Consider the following 27,492-nt stretch of genomic DNA (forward strand, 5'->3'; position numbering starts at 1 on the left):
AACAACAGCAGAAAAACAGAAGATGTCGGGATGTTACTGAAAGCTGAGGCTGCACTGGTTACAGACTCACCAAAACTGGACAAATTAAGACTGGAAAAAAGTAGCCTGGACTGATGAATCAATTTCTGCTTGATGCACACAGATTGTAGGGTCAGAATGTGGCACCAACAGCAGGAATACATGAACCCAACCTGCCTTGTGTCAACAGTCCAGGCTGGTGGAGGTGGTGTAATGGTTTGGGGAATATTTTCTTGGCACACAACTGGTCTGTTAATACCAGTGAATCATTGCTTGAATGCCACAAACTATATGAGTACTGTTGCTGACCTGGTGCATCTCTTCATGGCCACAATTTAAAATATTCTTCTAATAACTACATCCAGCATGATGATGAACTTTGTCACAAATCAAAAGTGATCTCAAACTAGATTGATGAACATGGCAGTGAGTTCAGTGGTCTTCAGTGGTCTTTCCAGTCACCAGATCTGAATCCAGTGGAACTCCTTTGTGATGTGGTAGGAGGGGACACACTACTCGGTATTAATATAGTGTTCCAAAAAACTGTTCACTGAGTGTAACTTGAGACTATATGAAAATCAAAATGTTTATTACATAGAATTTTTTGAGAATATGAAATCTCAATAGTGCATACCTCGGATGCCCCTCTATTACAACACGGATTGTAATCATAGAAAAAAAAAGTTTCAATGCAATGCTGATTGTTGCATCATAATACATACATAAAGTATATATTACTGTATACATACAGTATATGTGTGTGTCCTCAAGCATTGCGCATCTGAATATTGTTTTTATTTCCTGGGTGTGTCCTTAATTATTAAAAGAAAAGCATAAAAATGAATACCCACAGGATGTCACAGTATATTTACTAAGGCGACTTGCGTGATATATACACTATGACACTATTAGAATATGGTATAATTAGTCTAGATGTAGGATCAAGAAGCCTGAACATGTTGGAATTGGACTGGTCTAAAATCACAGACATACACTAATAATAATAACAACATTACCCACTTTTCCATTTGAAAGTAATCACATCCAAAATAGGGCTTTGGATTCCGACTGAGCTTAAAAGCTGCAGGCTTGAGACTTGGACTTGAGGGGAATGTGAATTGAGCATGACAGTGCATCTAGTAGACAGCAGGACGAGGATCCAGCAGTAACATGACATCTCTGTTCAGTAATCTTACCCACATGAGGTGCAGATTTGGCGTGTGTGTGTGTGGTGTGTGCAAACATCCTGGGTGCCAGGAATCCAATCAGCACTCCCTTCTATCTTAGTTTTGAGTGCAAGGCATCCTATCAGCATAACAGCATCCCAGCAGCAGTGTAAAGAGCTCTTCCTCTAGAGAGAGAGAGCATGGAGAGGAAATGTTGAAAGACAAACACACAAACCTCTACTAGTTCACAGGCTGACGCACTGCAGCAAATAGACATGGACAGAGACTGACTGACTGACATTCCTGTCTCTTCACATCTCTAAAGGCAAAATTGGGAGTTGCAGAGCTCAGGACCTTTGCCTTAGCCTCTGTTTTGCTGCATATCAGGAGAAATTTCTGAGGACCCGTTCTGGCAGGCAGAGCCGGAGGACCCTCTGCGCCAGCTTCAGCATGAGATTGGCACAGGAGGCAGGCTAGGCTGGCACATGGGCAGCGAACAAGCAGTCCCCATGTGCCAAAGACCACCCTGAGCAAGAAGAAAAGGCAGGTGCAGCTTAGTGACTTGTCACTCAGCCTTTGCGGAGAGCGTGCAGAGAGTGTGCGAATACGAGGCAGTGGGACAGATGCCCACATGCTGGAACACCAGATAACACCAGCCCCGGGCTGAGCATACGAACAAACACAAACGCACACAACACACACACACACACACACACACCTGGTGCAAGCAATGAGTCATACATTTCTGACTCAGCTGAAGGTACGTCATTGTTTGTTAATTGCTCTGTTGCCTATGGGCAACTAAAAGTTTTGGTCAGAATGGTCTAAAAGTCAGTCACAGAGTTTGTTGTAAGAAAATACTTAGCTGCCAGGAACACATTATATTGCTGTAGGGAAAACAGCACTAGTTTCTATATAATTACTTTGCTACACAGTATATTTCAAAGTAACTGGTAAGGGTGGGGACAATTGCCCTGCACCTCTAGGGTTGGGGGTGCGATTCCTGCCTTTGCCCTCTGTGTGTGATGAGTTTACGTGTTCTTCCTGTGCTTTTACTGTCAGGTACACAAAAAACATAAGACACGTGTTGCAGGCTTACTGGCATCTCTGAATTGTTGTGAGTATGTGAGAGTTTGTGTGATTGTCTCCTCTGATGGGTTGGACCCTGTGCCTTACTGGCAGAGCCTTCTGAGATAGAGTTTAGGTTCCCTGCAACCCCTGTGCAGGATGAGCAGTACAGAAAACGGATGGATGGATGGAACTATAGATGGTTTCAGTTCGAAAATTGGAACCTTTACCTAAATTATATTTATTGCTAGTTGACCGATGACTAAAATAAACCAGTGATACCAATGATGGTCTCAACTACATTGTTACATACAGTACTCAAAAACTTAGTATTAAGGCAAATGATTGTGTGTGAAAATAGTTCTTTGCATAGTGTGTGCTGGAAAATTGCTATACGATTAGATGTGTTTTGTAAAATCAACAAAATCATGATATCATTTTTTCAGATCTATTCATCTTACAGCTCTTCCTCTATACACACTCACCCGGCTGAGCGTGAGGGTTCCTTGCTTGCAGGTTCGGCAGCGCACGCGCAGTTTTCCGGGCTGAACGGACTTACACACCGTCTTACAGAAGACGAAGAAAGTGCTGTGGGGTTTGGGCTCTGTTGATCCAACCATAAACATAAACAAGAGCATTAGCACAGGTTAGCCAAGACATGACATACTGACATAGCCAAGAACCATGAACTCATTCTATTCAGGCTTTAAAAACAAGAAGGAAAGAAAGAAAAGAAAAAAAGAGAAAGAACTGCACTTCAATAATGGCTAAATTTCTACAATCGCTTTTCTGATGTCCAGATTCATTTAGAGATTGCTTTTGCTGCTCTGCTTGCATCTCTGCCAGCTATTGTGCGTTTGGAGTGAGGAGAAGAACATTGCTGAGTGAGGGAACAGACAAGGACAAGGTGCATCAGGAAGTGTACAGACAGACACAGGCTGAGGACAAAAGAGCCACAAATCCAATTAGCCGAGAGAAACGGCAGCTAGAAATCTTTATGGTAAATGAAATGGAGAACTCATCCTGTCTGGCTGCCCCACCCTTTTCTAATTCATACACACACACACACACACACACACACACACACACACACACACACGCACGCACGCACGCACGCACGCACACCTGGCCGCAGTGTTCTCATTAGAGCTAAAAGCATGGGCCCGAGAAGAAGGATGTGGTACCTTGACACGATTCTCAATAAATCCAGTGGAGTGGGGTTTTATAAAGCATGGCCTGTCTAATTTATGACATTGTTGTGAAAGCGCTCCATTATGCTAATGCTTTTAAAGCAGGGGGCAGAGGACAGTCAGATAAAGACGAGCTTGGGATTGGGTGGAGCAAGCGGGAGGGTTGGGGAGCCACAGAGGAGGTGGAAGGACGAACATAGGACAGCTTTTAAAAGTGCCCATCATTGTGGAGCATGACAACGACTGCACCACAAAAAATACCCGCTGAAACGAATGAAGGACAAATCTGGAAGCGAGCAAGAGAGGAGATGTGTTACCACATCTCCATATCCCACCATATCACACAAAATGTCTGTACTGTGTAAGTAATCTAAACTATATATATTTTTATAAAGTGCTACCTGTCCTGCACTTGTAGCACACAATGAAGGAGAGTTTACATGCCAGGGTGTAAAAAATTAGAAATGAAATATAAGAGAGAAAAACAACTAAACACAAATCTGACCACTTAAACATCCAATTTGTGATTCTTAAGTGTTTATTCGCCTTTAATGCAATGATTTTCTCGTTTCAGGCTTTTCTGGCACAGAAATTAGCCCCATCCCGAGCTAGGACAGAGCTGGAAACCCACAAAGCATATTTCCACTGTGTTTCTGTTGCCTTTGTAAATGGTGCAAGTTGCAATAACGTCATTTTCAAGAGGAAAAAAAAAATCATCAATGCCTCCATGAAAGTGTGTCTATAAAATTGTTTGCTCTCTCAGAGCACGTAAAGATCATAAAAAGTTACTTTAACTGCAGTTTTAACTACAGTCACAGACCTGAGTGGCTATTGGTTCTGTTCTACTGTAGTGAACCTCAAACATTCAGCCAACATTTTGGACTGAAATTACAGCACAGCAACAACAGCAAACAACAGCGAGCAGCTTAGCAACGAGCTAACCAGCAAACAACAGCGAGCAGCTAAGCAACAAGCTAACCAGCAAACAACAGCAAGCAGCTTAGCAACAAGCTAGCCAGCAAACAACAGCAAGCAGCTTAGCAACAAGTTAGCCAGTGGACGATAGCGAGCACCTTAGCAACAAGCTACCGAGCGTACAATAGCAAGTAGCAAAAAGCTAACAGGCTAACGTTAGGGATTATAGATGTAATGGATGATTACTTTTTCAAATCAGTAATTAATATGATCAGCGTTATAGATATAACCAAGCACTTTGTCTGTATTTGAACTAAAGCCACTACTTTTGTGCATGGAAATTTTAACATCACTTCTTTACTTTGTACTTATATCTAACAAGTGTTAGCTAGCTAGCTTGATGTTAAAGCTACTTGCAATTGTTTGAGGTCACTGCAGTGCTGCAATTTCAGGCCAAACTGTTGCATAAATGTTTGAAGTTCACTATGAACAAAACTAATAGGCACTCAGGTGGGTAAGTGTAAAAGTGCAGATAAAGTAGCTTTTAATGAGATTTATGTGCTCTGACAGAGCAAAGAAGATACACACTTTCATGATGGCATCAGTGTTTTTTTTTTTCCTCGAACATGCAGAGGTGTGAATTGATATCATTACAACTTGCAAATTAGCTTTTACAAGGCACCGTGAACACAGTAGTCATTCAGCAAAGTAGGTGGGGTTCATTTGGGGGAAGAGGGAGTTTCACTGCAGATTTATTGCAATTCAACTTCGAAAAAAATTACATTCTGCACTTTAACAGTTTCTTTGGTCACATGACAACATTTGAACCATTATGTACATATTTGCATATTTTATATTAACTTATTAAAACAAATATCCAGATCGACTTTTATCTCATTTATACAAGTGAGCAATTAAGATTTAAGGCCCTTGCTCAGGGGCCCAGTGGTAGCAGCTTGGTGGTCCTGGGATTTGAACTCATAACCTTCTGATCACTACCTCACTTATTAAAAAAATATTATTCTGCATATTGTGTTATTGTGTTACAATCATACCAAGAGTAGGATCAGAAAAAAAATGTGGCCTGGGGTAAAAAATATATATATATAAATAAATAAAAAGAAAAATTCCAGGCAGCTCCCTCCTGCACCACACACACACACACACCTCTTCATGTCTGTACCTGCTTGTGTGTGTGAGTCCTCATTCTCCAGGATGACAGCGAGGCCGGTGGAGGTGGCAGGCAGTCGCGAGGCACTGAGGTCCAGTCGGGTCAGACTGTCTATACCTCTGCTCAGCCTGCGCTGCAGCACCAGCTCTGAGCGGCGTGTGGAACCAGCTGGAGGCAGCACCACATGTACCGTACTCTGCTCTGGCAGATCATAAGCCTAAAACACCAGGAGAGGACAAATCATCAAAAATTCACAATTTAGTTCTGTAACTCTTCCTAACTCATGTGTAATGTCATCTAGTCAAAATGATCATATAAAATAAAATAAATAGAATATAACAATACACACACACATTTTTTTCCTCCTGTCTTATCTTTTCTTATTTGCCCTACTCATGAGAACATCTTTTTCAAAAACAATACCATTTCCATGCAAAGACAGATGTGTCAAAAAATGTGACGCCCCTCAGGAACGTCTATTATTATTTTTTAAATTGCTGTTATTTAAAGGAAAATTGCACTGTTTATGAAAATCTATTTCCATTCATTCAAAAGGCCCCACTGTTGCTGTAAATCTCCTAAGACACTACTTGATATGCCTGAAGACATTTTTGTGATTGGACATAAGATATTTCTGACAAGTGGAAGCCACGGTTTGGAATCACTGTATGAGCTCTAGGGAAATAAAATCCATCTTCCATGCCGTGTACCACCGTCTATACAGAAATAAAGTGCTGGTAATGCATAATAAAGTGCATAACCAAGTCGTACTCTTGTAATGTACTGCTGTTTATTGTCTTAAGTTTCTGCCATATATCTGATGACAGAACTTCAAGCACTTACGGTGTCAATTAAAAAAAAAAAAGAAGAAGAAGAACATTCGCAGGCACAATGCTAATCCAACTGGATGAGTGCACTTCAGACCGCTGGGATTAGAACAGAGAGATATAAACATGCCAGTCAAGCACAGCACTGGCACAAAGCCACTAGTAATCAGTAGGAAGGACGAAACTTACAACGGAGAAAAATCCTCCCTAGGCTGCTGGAAAAATAACACAATGTGCGACTGGATACAAAATCGTGCACGCTTTATCAAGGTTTGTTCTATAAAAAAAAAAAAAAAAAAAGAAAAGAAGAAGAAGTAATTACCTTTCCCCTTCAACCTCTACAGTATGGAGCTGTGGCCTGTGCAGTGTGAAAGCATGATTGCTGTATTTCTCCGACGGCTTACAATAACTCAGCTTGAACACCTACTACGTCTCGCTCCGTGCCTCTCATTATCCAGGCCATTTCTATTGTGTGGAACGTGAGATGCTGCTATTTGACTTTCCCTCCGTTTCTTTTTCATTTTCGAATGGAAATTTGCAATGCAAATGAGCTCTCCAGTTGAAAAAAACAAAAAAACATGTTGTCATTGAAAGTGAGAGGCTTATTAGAGCACCCACACACGCTGATAGGTGAAAAGGTCCTTGTTTGTGCAACAGTCTATACACATGAGACCATTTCTCTCAACGGGGAAAAACATGGCTTGAAATGGGGGGAGAGGAAGGGAGGTGAATAAAATTGACTTGATTTCAATTTAATTATCTGTATTGTGCAATGGGCATTGTCGCAAAGCAGCTATATAGAAATATATAAATTCATACATTTTAAATGTGTCCCTAATGAGTGAGCCAGAGGTGATGGTGGCAGGAAAAACTCCCTGAGACGACATGAGGAAGAAACCTTGAGACATCTGGGTGACACCGGATTGTGCGATTATAAATCATTTCCTGTCTATAACTGTGAACTCTATAGTAAAAAGCGCATATCAAATGATGGAGGCTTGACTTCAAAACTTTTTATATCAATTGCAGTCCATCATCATAGCCTCTAAGTGGTATAATCCACAGCGTGGATCTCCAGGCTGTCCATGGAGAGACGTCCTCATCAGCAGCCAACAGCCTCCCAGTGATGAGAACTCCAACCAGAAGAAGGGCATCAGGATGGATCAGGCACGTCTGGAGAGCATTTGAATTTCCCAAGTCAACTACATGGATTGTTTTAATTTCCTCTGGTCTTGAGTGAACGAGCCACCAGCCGCATTAACAGACAGTTTAAACATACTCGACTTCAGATACTTTGTCATTACAGAGCTTTATAAGGACACGAGGGATGAGTGCATGGAAATTAGCATTGATTATATGCTGCATGATGGATGTTTGAATAGTCAGAGTGCATCATCTATAATGGCCAGGCACGGTGAATATGGCATATTATGGTGGTCAATAGCACCTTTGAGTTTTATGATAGTGCTCTGGTTTGGTCATTGCATTTGTAATCAATAATAAAAAGCCTCCTGTGTCACACATATGACCTCATGAATGAAAGGGTCACAATGACACTCAAACACTCAGTGTACCTGAACGGTTTAGTCAGTCTGCTGTGCGCCATTACGCAGATCGATTCCCTCATGTCTCAGAAATAACACTGTTGTAGCATTAATTTAACAGACAATATTATATTACTCAAATTATCATATACTCACAGCCTTAAAAAAAACCTGGTAGCTGTCTGTCTGTGAATCCAGAGTGGTATCAGTTCCTATTAAATCTTTTGTCTTTTGTTCATTCACTTACTGAATATGATCAAAGATAAATATCTGATGAAGACGCCTGGACTTGAAGGGTTTAAGGTTAATGCTGATTCTATGAACGGATAAAAGATGATCCCAAGAAGTGATATTTTGTAAATCCTAATCATCACACTGCTGAAATCCTGCACATATATTCACTTACCCTGAATTTCAGGGTTTCTTAGTATTTGTTGTCTATAGCTGTTTCTTTTTTCTTTACTTTAATGACAGTGTGTGTGACTCGAGCACGGACTCCATTTTAGAGTGTTGTTTGCTTCAAATGAAGAGATTAGACATGAGGATACAAAAGTAGTGAATATGGTCAATATCACACATTTGCTTACATTAAAACAGGGAGACAGAAATAGTGCAGAACCTTAAAGATTAAATATTTAAGCAGTTCCTTAAGGATTTTGTTTTTTAGGGGGTTTTTGTGTATCTTATTGTTGCTTCCATCAATGCCTGATATTTCAGTGGCTTTTTTTGTTGTTGTTTTTTTACAAAAGTTTTGATGGAATTTTTTTTTTTATTAATTTTTTTTAAATTTAATTAATTTCTGTTCACTTTCTGTACAAAAGTCCTTTCTTTGTTTTTAACCTTTATTTCCCAGACACTCAACGTGGTCTCAGATTTTTTTGTACTGCATTGTACTCCAAAAAAATTAAACCTCCGAGAGGAAAACATGTAGATAGTAGATAATGAATGTTTATCACCAAAAAAAAAAAAAACAAAAAAAAAACAGTTACCATTAAAGCCCGTTCGATGTCTGCATCCATCCTCTGGAGGATTATGAATCTATCATGAATCTGTTGTGCATTCACTTTGCACTGATATGACCTTTCCAAATTATGATGTGCTCTTTGGGCGAGGCTGATCAACAAGTCAGTGTTTTAAAGACAGGGACGGGCTGAGTAAGCAATGTCTCGTGTCTTCGGAGGCACGCGATGACAGAATTCCAATTTTAAGAGTGAGGAGACAATCAATGAGTCTTTCATTCAGAATCATAAGCAGCCCAAAAGACTGCGCTCAATTTGCCAAGGTCATGTGAGGTTAAAGCTATCTCCATGAACTGAACATGACAAAATATTCATCTGGAAGTAGCAAATGGGATGAACGTGAGTGGCACTGAACACAAACTCCATACTGTTTACTCGATTTCCAGCAAACCACTTCAGCGTTTGAGTTTATAAAGCACAGTGGTGGCAAAGAGGGAAAAAAAAAAAGTCATATTCATATCCACCTGAGCCTCGAGATACAGGATTTTTTTTATACACCTGCAAAAAGCTTTGTCATTCTAAGCCTCAGATTAACACAATTACACACTTTTAACATCCCATTGCAAAATATGGCAGGAAGGCTGATGAGCTGTTCTGACTGTAGCAAATCTGTCAACAAAATATACATGTGTTTGGGCCAAAGAGAGTCTGCTGAGGCAGACAGAGAGACGCCGTGGAAACCTCCTGCTGCACACGCATCCAAGCAGATGGTGGGGAAAAGCTAGGCTAAGAGAGACAAAGCCCGTGAAGGCTGTGTGACTAATGTGAGCGGGGAGTTCCGAGTCCCACGGCAGCTCAGTCAAACAACCACGAGATGCCTGACGCAAAGCCGAGGACGACGGTGTCGAACTCGGTTACACTCTGCGAGTGTGTGCTGGTAAACAAGCACCAACAAAGCTGAAATGAGAAGTCTGCCATCTCAGGGGCCGGGGTGCCAGAAGGAAAGCAAATAATCTTTGAGCCTGACTGTGTCATGTTAACCTTAGGAACGTGAACCACAGTCTCAGCTGCTTTTCTAGAACAAAAAGATTTGGAGGTAGAAAAGAAATGAAGCGGGGTGAGAAGGAGAACGGTGAGGAACACTCGCTCTCAAGAGTAATCGGCAACGAAGGGCCGACATCCTCAAGGTAGTGTTTTGGAAAGAGGGATCCATCAATAAAATACACAGTGTTCATAGAGAGAATTGAAAATGAGAAGAAAAGCAAGTAAGCATACTAAGTTAATAGTTTATTCATTTCCTATTGAATAATTCAATATTTATAAAATCCCCAAAATGACTTAAAGTTACTGGATATACTTCCAGCTGATTATCATACCTACTTTTTACCCAGGTATGTGTAAGATTAACAGGAAGTACATCAGATACCTCCCTGGTACTTTACCTGGTGTTAAAAATCTCTACACTTATAATTTCACACACTGACATGAAACCAAAGGAAATTGATGCTTATCAATTCTGTTCATTTTTTTAACCAGGGAGTGGCATCTCCTTGTAGCTTTTCTCAAATCAAACCATGACTATAACTCCTGCAGAGAGTTTGCAACAGGCAGAGTGTGAAAAATTCAGAAAAGAAAAAGGAAAAATTGATGCACAAAGAAGCTGACTGTACTAGACAGAGATAAACTATAGGAAAAGGAGAGATGGATGAGGAAGACAGCGAGAAAGAGCATGGAAACACAGAATGAATGACAGAGAGAGACAGGGAAACAGAAAGAGAGAGAGAGGGGAGAGAGAGAGGAGTGTCGGTACTCCTCTGGGATGGGGAAGCTAATAGAGCGCATTACAGCGAATGCTGCTCTCGTCACTACAAATGTCAGACTGCGAGTCCCGCGGCACGGACAGATAAACAGCAGAGACTGTCTGTGCCTGCAGCTACACACACACACGCTCCTCAGACACTACAGCCCAGACGTGAGATGAATCACAACACACACACACCCACACACACTCACGTATATATTCACAAACTTCTACATCACAACCTTGTAACAGTTCGACTTGATCTTATTAAGTAAGCCATGAACTCTGTGTTCATGCTATTAAACAATATCATGTTTCATTCACTATGTACATTAGAAACTGAGTATGTCTTTTTGAACCGTTTTGCAGGTTATCACTTCCAAGTCAATCAAAACTGATCCTTACCTGAGCCAATTAGACACCTTTTGCTCAGCGTTACAGCCATTTGTGTTTATTTTGTTAAGGACAATAAAGCAGTTAGCCACAATCACATATCAACTACAAATAATTCCACTGCCATCATTAAATGCATGAAATATTATTATTCCAGGCACTATTATTAATCCAAGACACGTGTTTTTTTCCCCTAAGTTTATTCTAGAGCAATTAAAAAGTCTCCTCTGAAAGTCCCATGGTCACAGAGGAGATTCGTCACATTATACGGTATATATACCTAATTATTGGCGTACGCTTCGTAAACGAAAAGAAATAGTCTAATCCTAATGAAAATCAAGCATGCATGCTTTGTGGTTAATAAGGGGTGAATTATAGGGCAGTAAGAATAAAAGTAAGTGGCCCGCATGGTGTTTTGCCCTTAAATGAGTGGTTTGAGGCAACAATTCTTCAAAGGTAGATCTACTCTGCAGAGATATTCTACTCAGAGGCTGTTAAGTAAGAACAGATTCCTAAAAGGCAGATAAAAGTAGATATCATTTATCTGGCTTTGAGGCATAGAGAAATATTAAATGAATCTCTCTTTGCCTTGCTTGTGCACATTTATAAAAGTGGCTCGTCGGAATGTATTATTAAACAAAAGCCACTAAGGCATACAGCAATACTATCATATCTAACAGAATGTATTTGATAGCGTTTATCAGCCTCATTCAGAAATGTTAACTCGTACACCTGCTGTCCAGTTTATTAGGAACACCTGGACACCTGTTCATTGATGCAGTTATATAATCAGCCAGTATCATGTGGCAGAAGCTGAATGCAAATAATAATAAGAAGAAGAAGAGGAACATGCAAACAAATTCAAGAGTTTCGGTTTATGCTCACATCAAATATCAGAATGGGGGGGGGAATGTGTCTCTGTGACCTAAACCACGGCAAGAAGATTTCAAAAACTGCTGATCTCCTGGGAGTTTCACACAAAACAGTCTCTAGAGTTTACACAGAGTGGTGCGAAAAACAAAAAACATCCTTTCAGCGGAGGATCTACAGGCTAAAACACCATGTTGAAGAAAGAGAGCAAAGGAAAATGATCGGACTGCTTTGAGCTGACAGGAAGTTTATTAATAAGTCAAATAAACACTCTACATCCATAGTGAACAGAAAAGCATTTCAGCACTCACAATGCATGGAACCTTGAGGTAGATGGGCTTCTGTCTAGCCAAGAACAAGAATCTGAGGCGATCATGGGTACAGACTCAACCAAACTAGACTGAAGATTAGAAAGAGTTTGGAGTCTTGCTCTGTCTGGTATCCACATCCATGTCATGGTTAAAGTCACAGAGATCACATTTTCCCCCACTCTGATGTTTGATTTGAGAACTAACTAAAGCTCTTTTCAGATTTTGGCGCTGCTGCCACTTGACTGGCTGATTAGATACCTGCGTGAATGTACAGGTGTTCCTAATAAAGTGGACAGTGAGTATGTTACAATGGTAACTAAAAGCCACCTTAGATTAATAGTGAAGGGTGATTTTGATCGTCTCTCACTCTTTATTAGGAGCCAAAACAATGGCACTGTTTCCCACTTTACACCATATTTTTCACATCTTTGGCTAAATAATCTATCCAAATGTCCGCCCTGAAACATATAATGAAATGTTGTATTATAATGTGCTGTATTTTTTTATTTTCTTCAGATGTTTGTTATAAATATTGATCTGCAACTCGTTCAGGGTGGATTCGCGCTTAAAGGGAACATTCAGTGTCTAGATCTCTGCGTTCGTCTCTTGAGCTGTCACTTCTGTTTTCACCGTCCTTCATGTCTCATAACCCAATTTTACAAACACCTGTGTACACACACACACACACACAGGTCACCTTCATGTCTGCCACTCTACGAATAACTGCCTGTGACTCTGTCCGCTAGAGAGTGTATGTCTGTGCTGTCTTCAACCATCCTCATCCTCTATCCTCACTTGTTGACTGAATGTGACAGGTCCAGTATCTCTGCCCTTATTCTGTCCCACAGCTACCAAGGTGAAAAAAAGGAGAGCATCTGCAGCAGATTCTCTCGGTCCAAAAGAATGAATAATGCCACGAAAATAAATGAGTAATTTGTAAGCAGATAGGTAAACAGGAGTCCTATTACATGGCTAATAGGTTATCGACACGGACCATCGATCGTTTATTTTAGGTGCCGATCCGGAAGGACGGCCGATAAAATCTTCCACGTTTGAAATAAACAGACTCCAGTCGCTGCGAACTCTTGTTTATTCTGGTGTTAATCCTCATAATCCATAGAGGAAGAATGAGTCTGCTGAGAGAAGACAACTCTCCTGCACACACCACCTCACTGAACAAATAAAGGGCCAATTAGTTCTGCTCTGTTTACTTTGTTTTAAGATGTTTACTTCAATTAAAAGTGTTAACTACTGGGTCAGGTATTGAACTGAATCTATCCGAAGAAAACAATCGAATACTGAGCAATTTGGACTCTAGTCCATTTATTTTTAAGTCTAAGAACTGGAAAGAACGTGTGGATGCCCGTGTGTTCAGTGTGATGTGTTTCTGGGTCTCAGAATAAAGAAGGCAGAATACAGACAAGGGAATGGTAAGGAGCAGGTAGCTGTTGTTATACAGTTAGCTATACCAAAAGTTCTTAAAAAGGAGGCTTCCCTCTGTTCCTAGGAGACTGTGAGATTCAATCCTGACGATGCCACAGTCGTCCATGTCCCAGAGTCTGAGTGAATGTAAATGGCATTATTTACTTCCTGTTCCCTGTCAATCAGAGCGACTCTGGTCAAGAGTAAGCATCTCTGAGCTCATGTATTCATAACAGGGCAGTTCGAGCTTTTCTCTGTTATGTCTTCAGCTGAACAACGTATGTGTTATGCTGCATTCAAACACACAGCGGCAAAGTGACCGAAGATCATTAATTTCTGAAAAGATCTGGCAACTTCCAGCAACAGCAAGGTTTGTTGACTAGATGTGGGTGTGTCCAGCAATGTGACGGATGAGAGTGAAGACAGTAGAGGCCGCGTGATCCGTGGGAAAGAGCACACACTGCTTCTCCTTCATCTTGTATGATATGATGCAGATAAACACTGCTGAATTTCATACAGAAACGCAAAAAATGTCTTCTTCCAGAATGTTTCATTTTCATCAAGAAATCTAATTTGGATTGCTCCACCCACTGATAAACGTTATTACCATGGCAACCAGTAATAGGAACACCTACTGACCACTTCATAGTGCAGAGACTGCAGACTTGCAGAAATTAAAACACTGTATGTGTGAATGCAGCTTTAGTCGTCACCCTCGCCTGTTGGTGGTAGTCGTGCGTTAGTGGAAAGGAAAGGGAGAAAACTGAGTGGAACAAAATATTCATGTAGTAAATATCACTATCAACTACTATCTGTACTGGTAATGGTGTTTATCGTTTAATTTTCATCATTATGGTTATATGCCAGACTGACTGCTGTGGTCAGTGGGTTTAAGTGGGTTAAACCAAAAGCTCAGCTACCTAAGAACAACTAAAACTGCACTTAAATGTTTTAAAAAGTGCAGTAAATATGTGAGTACAGAGTGTTCCGAGTCTGCATTGTAAGACAGTGTAACTGGTTTGGGTTCTACCAGTGAAAATCTGGTGTCAGGAATAAAAAGCTCTCCTGGTTCCAATAATACAAGACAGCGCAATACACCCCTCTTCCCTCAAGCATTTGTTTGTTATTCAATAAAACACCAAAGTAAGTGTTAAACTCGCTGTAGACAGAAAACTGTGGAACCTAGAGAGGAATAACTCTGTTGAGGTTTAATATTTATTTCTCTTTTATCTCTTTCTGATGTGTACAAACTGCCTATGTTTGCACACACTCAATCAAATTAACTTTTGCTTTGGTTGGTCTTATGAATTTTCAACCAGTATCAGTCCAGCAAAATCAACAGGACAGATCACATTTAAGGAATCAGCTACTGCTATTGGATTCTGTATATCTGTATTTCAGTTCATTGATGTGTTAATTTCATTTGTGTGTGTGTGTGTGTGTTATTTAACAGGGCTTTCACTCTGGTTTAGTTTAGTCTAAAGAAGAGCATGGCTTTGAGTATAAGAATAATCAATAATCAAGAATAATCAGGGATGTGAAAGCTGTAATGTGGAGCAGGAAGCACACCATGGTACTGAACCTGAGAATACCTGTAGGAGGTGGTGTGAGTCTATTTGCCATGGAATTGTGCTGCGATTCCCGTAATTGTGAACACAACAGATCTGTGCTTGCTCAGAAAGTAAAATAACTTGTGCATGTGTTTTAGCCGATGATGACATCATTAGTTTCCATAATACACATGCACCGTGAGTGACAGAAGAACGCTGTGGCACACAGAAGATGTGAGTTGCCTTACTGCGCTTAATAGCACCCAAATAATATTACAAAAAAACAAACAAACAAAAAAACAAAGAGATGTTGAATGTTTTCCGTTTGTGATAATGTAAGACGAAGGCAAATGCACCAGGATTCAACAGAATCAAGTGAGTCTAAAACCAGAGCAATGCTGCAGGGGCATTAAGAACAATCACTCTCTGATTCATACCGCAGCAAATGTGACCAGTGTGAAACAAAAAAGAAAATGTTAGGATTAATTTATGATGTGGGATGTGGGACACAATGCACTCTCCATTCATAATCTCCACCCCCCAGTCATAAGGGGGATCAGGGAATATTGTTTCACTGGAAGGAATTTAAGTGTGGCCAAGAACCTAAGTGTAAGAGAAAAGCCTTTGCTGATAACGTGTGTATCGCTTCTATGAAACTTAATTGACTCCTTTGAGTGCACCTGAGAGTGCTCGGTATATGTGTGTGTGTGTGTGTGTGGAGCTGCATTAATGCATAATTAAGAAGGTCAAACTTAATGAAGCACTGTGGACTAAAGTTCAGGAGATCCCTAGACTCTGTTTACCCTGACACACTTCTGCATCCATCAGCGACTGAGAGTAAGAGAGACAGGGGGAGAGAGAGAGAGAGAGAGAGAGAGAGAGAGAGAAAGAGAGAGAAAAAGGCAGTGAGAGAGAGACAGAAAGAGACAGAGAGAGAGAAACATTGAGAATAAGACAGAGAGAGTGAGACAGTGAGGAGAGAGACAGTGAGAAAGAGACAGTGAGAAAGAGTCAGTGGGAGAGAGACAGCAAGAAAGAGACAGTGAGAAAAAGAGATAGACAGTGAGAGAGAGATACTGAGAGAAAGAGACAGTGAGAGAGTGAGAGAGAGACAATGACAGACAGTGACAAAGAGCTATAGAAGGACAGATGAATGAAGGCCATGAAGGAGTCAGAGCTGTCCACTGTTTTCTACCTCTCACTCTGTGTAGAAAGTAGGACTGAGGCAGAAAGAGGGCTACAGAGTGACAGTGTGACAAATAGAACTCACCAGCAAGTGATATAGAGACTGTCCTGGGAGTAGAGAAAGACTGGGATACAGCTTCAGAAGCCTAACACTGAGTTTGACCCTGATGTTAAGGCACACAGTATCCACAGTATGCCTGTCATGCAAAAAAGAGCGCATGACAAACAGCAGATGGACAGACAGAGAGAAATGTACATCTACCTGTAGGGTGGAATCACCACAGAGCTCTCTCCCAGCAAAAATGACGCGCAGTTGATCAGGCTGAACACCCCGCAGTCGCCCCACCGTCTCCTTCAGCTCGGATACACTCGTCCCCTCCTCCACCTCCACCTCCACCGGATCACTGGAGTTAAAGCGGACATACACTGATGGAAACAGAAGAACAACAGACTTTTAGAATATGAGTGCAGTTTATTTGCCTAAATCATAGACAGACTTTCCTCATATTTTCAACACTCAGGTTTAACACTTGTTGAGTGATGAAGCATTTGTCATTTTGGCTTTCATGGATTAGATTCTGTTCTTTTTGGATTTAAGAGATTCCTCTAAAAAAATTCAATTCACAATAACAGTGTAGTATAAGCATGGTATGATTAAATGAAGAAAGAAAAAAGAAAGTAAAGTCAAGAAACTTCCAAAATCCAAAAATATGACATTGTAAATGCAAAACACAGGCAGAAAGAGAATATAAAGACGTGCAGAAGGATGTGTAAGGTGAACATCAAGGACTGAAGCTTGACAAAGAGGAAGGGCAGGTGCAAGGAGAAGGACATGTGGCATGCGCAGAGAGACAAAGCAACCAACTTTAACATTCAGCTTGTTCATTCGCCGCTTGCACGTCCCCAAACCCCTTCATTAAGATGAGTGTGATTTGGTGCAGAAGTATTTTTTTCCAATATCACCTCTGCTTATTATTTTAATTGAAATGAGTCAACCTTTACAAAACTCCCTGAGGCACAGAGATAAATTCAGAAATGGAAAATGGCTGATCTGGGGGGGGAATAAAAAAAAAAATCATCATAGGAGCAGAAGCAGGAAGAAGGAAAACGTGTTGCTGTCCTTCTCCTTGTGTATGTGATCCGCATCAACTGAATATGTGCTCAGAGTCAACAATCCACAATCACGATGAATAATATGTAAAACGTATGAAGTGATTAAGGTTTTGTATGGATTCATAGTCGACGCATAGCCTCACAAACATACTAAACACACTACACTGGAAAAAACTTAATTCACATATGAACATCAGCTGAATTGAGTCATATTTATCTCAGAGCTCTCACCTGAGCTGAGAATCGAACCCACAACACTAGTGTTTCACAACAGACACATTACGGCTGTGTTATTCAACCCTGCATGTTTAGTTTCCTAAACTGAATACTGTAGCTATACTGTTGTATCCATCAGCACCAACATCCTCGTGAGATTTCATAACGTAATTGTTTGACTCCGAATTGGTTAATACGTAATCAGTTAATAGTCAGTGAATTGATTGCGCTCACCCTACATCATCGAGTCTAGTCATTAAGAAACCTGTCTTAATTAGGTTTAGTATAAACAAAAAGCATTTAGTTCTGTGGTGCATTATGTAGCTCTGTATCTTATGTAGCACCGGGGTCTTGAGGAACGTTGGTTCATTTCACTGTTCTATATACAGTGGAACCTTGGCATACAGATTTAAATAGGTTTTTAAGAAGGAAATTTGTATTGCGAAACGAATTTTCCCATAAGAAATAACGTAAATGTAGATAATCCGTTCCAGCCACTCAAAAATATGACCAGTATTACCAATACAAAGTGTATGTAAACTGTACAAGCATTCCATGTTAAGGATCCTCACAGGAAGTCGTGCCACCAAGCTTGGGCTAAAAATAGAACAGATTACCCACGCCACCAATCTGTCAACAAAAACGCATGCCGAAGGCAACGTTGGTATCGTGGGTCGACTTTCAAAACAGGTTCAGGTTGGTTTCGCTTGGCTTTCCACTGACGCAAACAAGTTTTAAACAGCTCTTGGGCAACTTAGCCCCCATTTGGTTCGGTTCGGTTCTTTCATATGCTGAAAATGCTTCATAGGCCGATACAAATTTCTTGCATAAATTTAATTCTTAAGGTAAAAATTCATAAAGGAGGGCATCCACTGTATGGACAAAATGACAATAAAAGCTTTTTTGACTTGACCATAAAATCACGTTTCATTGAGAGACCTCACACTTTATGTAAACTATATGTAACATTTTTTTTTTAATCTGACTGACCGTATATTCCCTTTTTTTCAGTGTATACACACTAGCCACAATTTCACAAGGACTTAGTCATTCATAGCTCTTTGAGGAAATTGCGTCTGTCTAGATTGTTGATTTAATGTACAGTGAGAGCGCAGAGCATTTACTGATTGCCACTAAACAACAAAAGCCAAAGGTCTTGCACTAGCACTGAAGAGAGAGTTGAGTGATTGCGTGTTGTTAAAGCATGACATTCTCCGGTAAGTGCTTGTGCTGGAATATGACACTTGAAAAAAAAAAAGTGTCAAAAATATCATAATGGGAAACAGGACAAAAGGAGACAAGCAGGTCAAAAGGATGCATGAATCAGTGTAATGTGGTGGACAAGACACAGTAAATTCAAGCATGTGTTCCTGTTTGGTTCAATATGATGCTATTCGTTCAGACAGCTTGAAGATGTTGTAGTGTAGAGTTTCCCAATTCATACAAAACCCAGAATAACTGATAGCACTTCCACTCTGCTGGCTATTAACTGCAGGAATAGGAGACAAGTGTTTCCCTGACAGCTGAGTTGAAGATAAGCCTTTGTGAAGGTGTAAAGCTGATGGCACTTTGAACCGATGGTAATGATTTCCATAATCTCCCTCGTTGTTTTGTGCCTCGTCCACGAGGAAAACAAATGGGTGAATTCCCCCTATGTCATGTCTCATCACACCAGGAGTCTGTTTAGTGAGCGCTTCCTTCTTAATGTGCCTGGAACTGCTGGTGTTTTCCATCGGAGGAGGAAAAGGCAAAAGTGTGAGAGGACAGTGAACGCAAACACACAAACACGCAAAATCCAAAATCTGCTACTGAATCACAATTCAATTCAATTGATTTGTATAGTGCTTTCAACAATGGATATTATCTCAAAGTACAGAAACAGAAAAAATGATAAAGTTTTAAGTTACTATTTTTGAAGGAGTGTTATGTTCATAAACAAGATATTCAACACAAGGAAGGTTCTGGGAAGGAAAAATCGATAATGTGGAAGCTGTGACGTGGAGCAGGAAGCACACCATGGTACTGAACCTGACACTTCCTGTAGGAGGTTGTGTGAGTTCGGTTGCACTGGAAATGTCCTGTGATTCCCATGAATGTGAACACAACTCGTACTCCGATCTGCACTTGTTCAGGAAGTAAAGTAACCTGCGCATGTGTTTTGCTGAGAATGCATCATTTGTTTCCACATCATATGCCTTAATGTGTATGATAGCACCAAAATGATGATGTTGTTGTCCTTCGGCAGCTCCATGTTCGGGGTCTCCAGAGCAGATCATCATTTGTCTTTTAACATCACATGATCACAAGCATACCTAATATTTTTTAGTCATTATACCTAATATATTCTCAGTCAAGCTATTCATCCCACTCCCAAGCTCCCAGTGTTCTGAGTTCCCAGTGTGACCACTTCTTCTTTCCGGACCTGCCTGATCCATCCAGATGCTCTACCTCTGATTAGAGTCTCGTCACTTGGTGGTGCTCACTGCTGCTGGGGATAGATCTACGTGGACAGTCTGTGACCCAGAGGACTGTTGTGGATAGACCATTACGCCTAATGCCTCGGTCAGCTTTCGGCAGGAAGGAATTAGTGTTAAGTCTATAATGAACTCAGAAACTACACTGACCTATTAGTTCCTCAAGAGCTCTTGTTTGCTGTTGAAGAAAAACAGTATTTATATTTACATTGTTTACTGTCCAGTGTCACCCAAATGAGGATGGGTTCCCTTATGAGCCTGGTTCCTCTCAAGGTTTCTTCCTCATATCATCACAGGAAGTTTTTCCTTGCCATTGTCGCCTAAGGCTCGCTCATTAGGGATAAATGTTAGGGATAAATAGCAACTTAACTTTAAACTTTTTTCTATGTTTCTACCCTTCTGTAAAGCTGCTTTGAGACAATGTCCATTGTGAAAAGTGATATACAAATTAATTTGAATTCAGTTAAATCATCCAATTTGCTTATCTTGATTTTTTACGCTGCATGTCCTTCCGGACGCAACCATCCCATTTTAACTAGCATTAAGAGTTAACCCCTGGTTTCCTGCTTGGGAATTGAATCCTGCCCCTGGACTACCAGGGACACACGTGATCGCATCAGAATAAACAAACAAATAAAGAATAAAAGGAATGAAATGGTGACTCACATTGTGTTGTGTTTTCCATGCACAGCTGTTACACCAGCATTCGATAGAATCAAGTGATGCTGCAACCAGATCAGCACTGCAGGGGGTCAAACATTTCTGACCGCTGTTTAATCTAATAGTGAGGTTTGTAAATGTCCAAAAGTCACACAGTAATTATGTTGCTTAACAAGGCAGAGCGTGTCAGAGCTTCGGCACAGCATGACGACTGAGACATGACCTCTCCATGATGATGTGGAGACATACACACGTTTCAGTGCTAAATATATCATATAACATGAACTAAAGCGTACATCCAGCACACTCATTCACTAATTAGATGGATGACACTGAAGTGCTTTTCAAATTCAATCAACTAAAAAGCAACATAAAATGTCATCCTGACCCTGACCAAGAAAAAATGGATGAATGCACTTTTCCATACAAACGAACAAAATGTAAATTGACCATAGACAATTTTCTTTTGTCTTCTTGTGAGATTCATTTAAATGTACACAAATATATACATACACAAAGAAAAAATACACAAATATTTGAATGGAAGTCTTGCTTGTTTGGGAGATCAAATCAATGTCAAATCAAACGTGTGTGTGTGTGTGTGTGTGTGTGAGAAAGAGGGAGGGAAAGAGCGTGGAAGAGAGAGAGAGAGAGAGAGAGAGAGAGACTGTGAGTGAGTGAGAGATAGATAGATAGATAGATAGATAGATAGATAGATAGATAGATAGATAGATAGATAGAGAAAGAGAGAGAGTGTGAGGGAAAGTGAGCGAGAGATAGATAGAGAGAGAGAGAGACAGAGAGAGAGAGTCTGAGATGAGATGAGATGAGATGAGATAGATGAGATGAGATGAGATAGATAGATAGAGAAAGAAAGAGGGAGGGAAAGAGCGAGGAAGAGAGAGAGAGAGAGTCTGAGTGAGTGAGTGAGTGAGATAGATAGATAGATAGATAGATAGATAGATAGATAGATAGATAGATAGATAGATAGATAGATAGATAGATAGATAGAGAAAGAAAGAGGGAGGGAAAGAGCGAGGAAGAGAGAGAGAGAGAGACAGAGAGAGAGAGTCTGAGTGAGTGAGTGAGAGATAGATAGAGAAAGAAAGAGGGAGGGAAAGAGCGAGGAAGAGAGAGAGAGAGAGAGTCTGAGTGAGTGAGTGAGTGAGTGAGAGATAGATAGAGAAAGAAAGAGGGAGGGAAAGAGCGAGGAAGAGAGAGAGAGAGAGAGAGAGAGTGTGAGTGAGTGAGTGAGTGAGAGAGAGATAGATAGATAGATAGATAGATAGATAGATAGATAGATAGATAGATAGATAGAGAAAGAAAGAGGGAGGGAAAGAGCGAGGAAGAGAGAGAGAGAGAGAGAGAGAGAGAGACAGAGAGAGAGAGTGAGTGAGTGAGTGAGTGAGTGAGAGAGATAGATAGATAGATAGATAGATAGATAGATAGATAGATAGATAGATAGATAGATAGATAGATAGATAGATAGATAGATAGATAGAGAAAGAAAGAGGGAGGGAAAGAGCAAAAGAGAGAGAGAGAGAGAGAGAGAGAGAAAGGGGGAGAGAAAGAAAGAGAATGAGAGAGAGAGAAAGAGAGAGAAGAAGGGAGGGAAAGAGCAAAGAAGAGAGGGGGGGAGAGAATGAGAGAGAGAGAAAGAGGGAGGGAAAGAGTGAAGGAGAGAGAGAGAGGGAGAGGGAGAGAGGGAGAGAGACAGAAGGAGGGAAGGAGAGAGCAAAGATGAGAGAGAGAGAGAGAGAGAGAGAGAGAGAGAGATGAATCAGTTTTTTTGTCTTTGAATGAAGAATATAATTCTCAGTTCTTGGACCAGGTTTGAGAATACAAATGTATATTTATTCACCTCTTATGACAGAATGTGAAAGCGCTGTTCCCCAGTGGATGTTTGTAAATGGTGGCTTTTTGAGTGACTGATTAAGCGTCACGCTTCTGCTGCAAGAGCCAAAATCCACCTGCTATTTGGTGTCAAATCTCAGAAAGGTATCATTTCAGGTATCATTTCCCATGTTTTTTTCCAAACCTTTGATTTGATGTTAAAACATTCTCCTGATGTTAAAATAGTCTCAGACTTTTTGACAAATGTAAAATGCAATCTTAAAAATTCCTAGATTTTACTAGAATTATTACAGTTTCCTCCTTTTCAATTTTAACAGTCATTTAAATAGCTGGTAAAAATCAGTTTTTTTTTGCTTGTCATATTTTTGCTGGCAGCTTGCTAACAAAACTATAAGGTGCTTACTGTATAACATAGAAATAAAAAAAATAGAACAAAAAATAACATGGAATTGTGTTGTTGTTATTGTTATATTGTCCATCTCTATTGCCAAAAGCCCAGTGTGCCAACATAGATTTAAAAAGAAACCCAGTATAGAAGTAGTTTATGTTGGGAACACTGGGAATGTCTTCACACCATGTACTGATATTCCCAGTTTTGTTGCTGTGACGTTTATAAAATATTTAATATAATATACAATATTTTACAGCAGAAACTAATCCAAATGCTTTGCAGTGCTTTTGTCATAAAACATCTCCTCCTAGATAAAACTTAGTATTCCATGAACATCTGGTTTTCCCTCATTTTTCACACATCAATGTGATCACATTATCGAATGATCAAATTAAATTGAATTAATTTGTTTAGATTAAACTACAATCATTGATATTGTGGCACAAGGACCTATATACAGTGAGAGACATTGTCCTGACTCTAGCCTTTGGTTTACTTTATTTACTTTATTTATCGTGACCTTTTTTCCTACTTTTCAAAATACATACATTATTATATAAAAATCTAGCAATATAATAATAATAATAATAATAATAATAACAATAATATTTTTTTATTTATTATTATTATTATTATTATTATTATTATTATAAATAATATAATAATAATATAATAAACATCTGGTTAAATATTTAGTCATTGTAATATGTCTGTGCTTCTGCAGTTGTACAGAAAATGATCTAACATTAAATTCAATTGAATTTAATTTGTATAGCACTTTTATCAACAGACAGTCTCAAAGCAGCTTTACAATAAAAAAAAATAAAATAAAATTTAGCTTTATTTCTAATGAGCATGCCTGAGGCAACAGAGGTAAGAAAAAACTCCCTGAGATGTTAAGGAAGAAACCTTGAGAGAAACCAGACTCAGAAGGAAACCCATCCTCATCTGGATGACACAGGAGACTGTGATTATAAATAATGTCCTTTAGTAGAACTTGTGTAACAAGAAGCTTTTGAGCAACTTAAAAATCACGTAATTTCTGAATTAATTTTAGATTTAACACTAATTCCTTCCTGCCAAAGCTATCAAATGTTCAATAATGTAGTCCTGAATGCAAAACCAACCGCTGCAACAGCAGTTCAAATCCGGCACCATAGTCTCCAAGTAGTTCTATACACAGCAGTCACATGTGTATCCAGGTGTCTACATGGGTTCATCCTCAGCGGCAGTGATTATGATCCCACATTATTACCCATAAATGCAAAGCCTAATTTCGGTGCCTGACGTTGGGGTGATTGGGGGTAAACTGGGAGATGGGAAGTACCCCAGCTTGGGAAAACAGCACATCTGATAATTCTAGTGTATTTCTAATTAGTTGTGTGCTAGCTAGTTTTGGCATTTGTCAGATGACCTTATCCAGAGTGACTGACTTACAATTTATCTCATTTTTATACAACTGAGCAATTGAGGGTTAAGGGCCTTGCTCGGGGGTTGCTGAGCTGTGGCAGTTTAGTGGACCTGGGATTCAAACTGACAACCTTCTGATCAGTAGTCCACATCTAATACTTATCAGCATAACCAGTGTGTTCTTAATCAAAACTAAACCCGACTAACCTTGACCATGCAAGAGGTTTGTAGTTTTCATGCCTTCATGCTGGAAAGCACTCATGTAAGTGATGAGCCAGTGTGCAGATGATCAGAACCCAAAGAGGCGATGCTACTGTTTATTGTGTAAAATCAGTGTCCGTGACTCAGTTGGTCGAAGCTAATTAAAATTAGTTAAGTTGTACTCAACATTTAGAAAATAAATGCTGGACTCTCGGCAGAAATAATAATAAGATGAGAACATGGGAAAATAATAGGAGAGAGGTTAATGTGGGGCATGTATAGGAAAAAGGGTTGTCATTTTGAAACTGTAACATAACTGTGTTGATTCAGATCATCTGTAGAGTTCTCAGATTGCTGTGTCTCAATACAATCAAATTTTTCCATTCCATCTTAAAACATATCAACTTTGGATTTATTCATTTCTGATTAGCATGACTTTCCATGACATTTGTTACTCATAAGCGAGTCTGTGGTGGAAAATCTGTCGTGATAAACACACTCAGCAGGTAAGTGCAGTTATCGGCATCATACGTCTCACAGACGTGTTTCAAATGAAACACTTTTCAATTTTATGCTCATTGTGAATGAAATATTCACAATGAATTTTTTTAAATTCAGTTACTTTCATAGAGTCACTGCACAAGTTATGTGTTCATAATTCACAGCAACAAAAACGAGCAATAGTGGAGGAATAAAATCAGTTTTATGGTTGCACGAATGCAAATGCTGCAGGATCACAATTTTCTTCACAATTTCAGGTTAAGTTTTTTTGTTGTTGTTGTTGTTTTTTACAGGGGGAGCATCACGACCTGAATAAACTGATCCAAGTTTCCAGAACTGAAAGATGCTGCTCAGAGTGGTGAGGAAAGCAGAGAAGGCCATCAGCTCTTCTAGAAATCTACAACCAGCGATGCAGGAAAAGAGCCAGGAGAATTGTCAAAGACTTTCACCAACCTAGACCCAGACTCTTCTTCAGAGAAGTGCTACAGCATCCTGAGCCCCAACACAGACAGACTCAAGAGGAGTTTCTACCCACAGGCAATCCAGCTACTGAATGAGGAGAGCCTCTTGAGAGAGTCTACATCACACACAGACACACGCACAAACAACCTGCAATGTAGAAACTTTTAAACACGCTGTATACTTCAATACAAACCATATTCTTCACACTGAACTCTATTTACACTCATCTATCTTACCATATGTTTATTATATTATTATATGTCCATTATATTTTATTCCAATCTATTTTTTTTGTATGAATATGCCCTTAGTTTATTGTTGGTTATCTTTGTTGTTAAACTGTGGAATGAGTAACTAAGGAAAACCATTTCACTACATTACTACATCACATGTAATAGTAGACCCTTGAACCTTGACTTTTAATACTGGAAACAGCATGGTGGAAAAAATGCAAGAGAAAGCAACAGAGTTAAAGCACCAGATAACCATCAGAAGTGGCAATAATCACACGGTTAGGCATGTGCACATGGATGTTGAGAACCTCATGACGTGATGTATGATGTAGTTAGTATGCATTCAGTGGAATCCATGGAAATGTCAGTACGGTGACGAAGACTCACACACAAACTAGACTGAGAGGTCCGTCAATTCATTCCTATCTGCATACCAGCCTATTGCACGTCAAGGTGTTTGAGTGCACAGCGGCAGGTCAGAACAACCGTCAGGCCACCAAGAAATGTCCCGGTGCTCCCGATGGCCAGTCCACCCCTGGACACCGGGAAATGCAACACTGTAGTTATTTACATTGTTATCCTAATCAGTCCAAATCGTATATGCATATTTAAACTCAAACAAACTCTTCCTCTTTGTGGAAAGCCAGGCTGTGGTAGAGTTTGAGCATCTTCCTGCACCATAGAGGTGAACAGCAGCACCCTCTCTACTTTATGTTTAGCAGCAAACTGCAGGGTGGTCTGACAGAGTGCTTTGGCAAGGCCTCGGTGCCTAAAGCCCTTTCTTACTGGGATACGTTTCAACTCCCATGCTCCAAGCTCTGTCACACAGGGTAATATTGCCACAGTTCCCAATAAGGGACCCTTAGACTCAGATACCCAGAACCAGCTGACCTGACCCCAGTGCATGTAGGATGCTCGAATGTCCTGCAGGTTTTCGCTGAGCCCGAGTTGTACTCCCTGTTCAAGAAGACAGGATACAATGAACCTACCAATCAGCAGAAGTCCACCAAGACACAGAACAGAGGCCAGGAGAGAGCTGAACAGGAATAGGAAGAGAATAAATAGTCCAAACAGCACAGTCTGAAGCCAGTGCACACAGACACACACAGCTCCTTCATGCTCTCTGACACCTGTCGAGTACAACTCCCTCCAAGTCTTGCCACTCCCGGGTCTGATACCCCACCTGAGATAGGGAACCAGCAAGAGCGGATAGATACATTGCTGCATACACAAAGAGTTAATACTGTCTAGTACTGCTGTATATTCAGGAGAACTACAGAGCAGCAGTATAATCTGAGTGATCTATTTTAAGATGCATTTGGAATTGTTATGTCTGTGAGAATATAAGACACTGAAAACACCTAAATGATGCAATACAGGTCATCAAAATCTAGATAAAAGCTTACCCTTACACAGTCAAACTGTTCAACTGTTCTTTAAAGAATAATCAAGCAACTGATTTACGTGGCATCAGTAGAAAAAGACGTAACACTTTCGCAACTGCTGCAACTTCCTGTACGATATCCCATGAGCTTTTTCGTCTTTAACTAAGGTCCTAGATTCATCCGTAAAAAAGGAATTATCTAA

At 40.1% G+C, this 27,492-nt stretch overlaps 1 protein-coding gene across 1 annotated transcript in view; it reads right to left on the reverse strand.

Annotated features, from left to right (window-relative positions):
* prkn (parkin RBR E3 ubiquitin protein ligase) overlaps positions 1–27,492 on the reverse strand; it is a 113,150-nt gene that overhangs the window by 62,497 nt on the left and 23,161 nt on the right. Inside the window, exons 2-4 of the mRNA XM_058386486.1 lie at positions 16,653–16,816; positions 5,541–5,745; positions 2,738–2,856 (exon numbers count right to left, since the gene is read on the reverse strand). Of these exons, the coding sequence (XP_058242469.1) occupies positions 2,738–2,856; positions 5,541–5,745; positions 16,653–16,816 (488 nt within the window). The remainder of the gene's footprint in view (positions 1–2,737; positions 2,857–5,540; positions 5,746–16,652; positions 16,817–27,492) is intronic.

The sequence above is a fragment of the Hemibagrus wyckioides genome, linkage group LG03, assembly GCF_019097595.1.
Source record: "Hemibagrus wyckioides isolate EC202008001 linkage group LG03, SWU_Hwy_1.0, whole genome shotgun sequence".
Lineage (NCBI taxonomy): Eukaryota > Metazoa > Chordata > Actinopteri > Siluriformes > Bagridae > Hemibagrus > Hemibagrus wyckioides.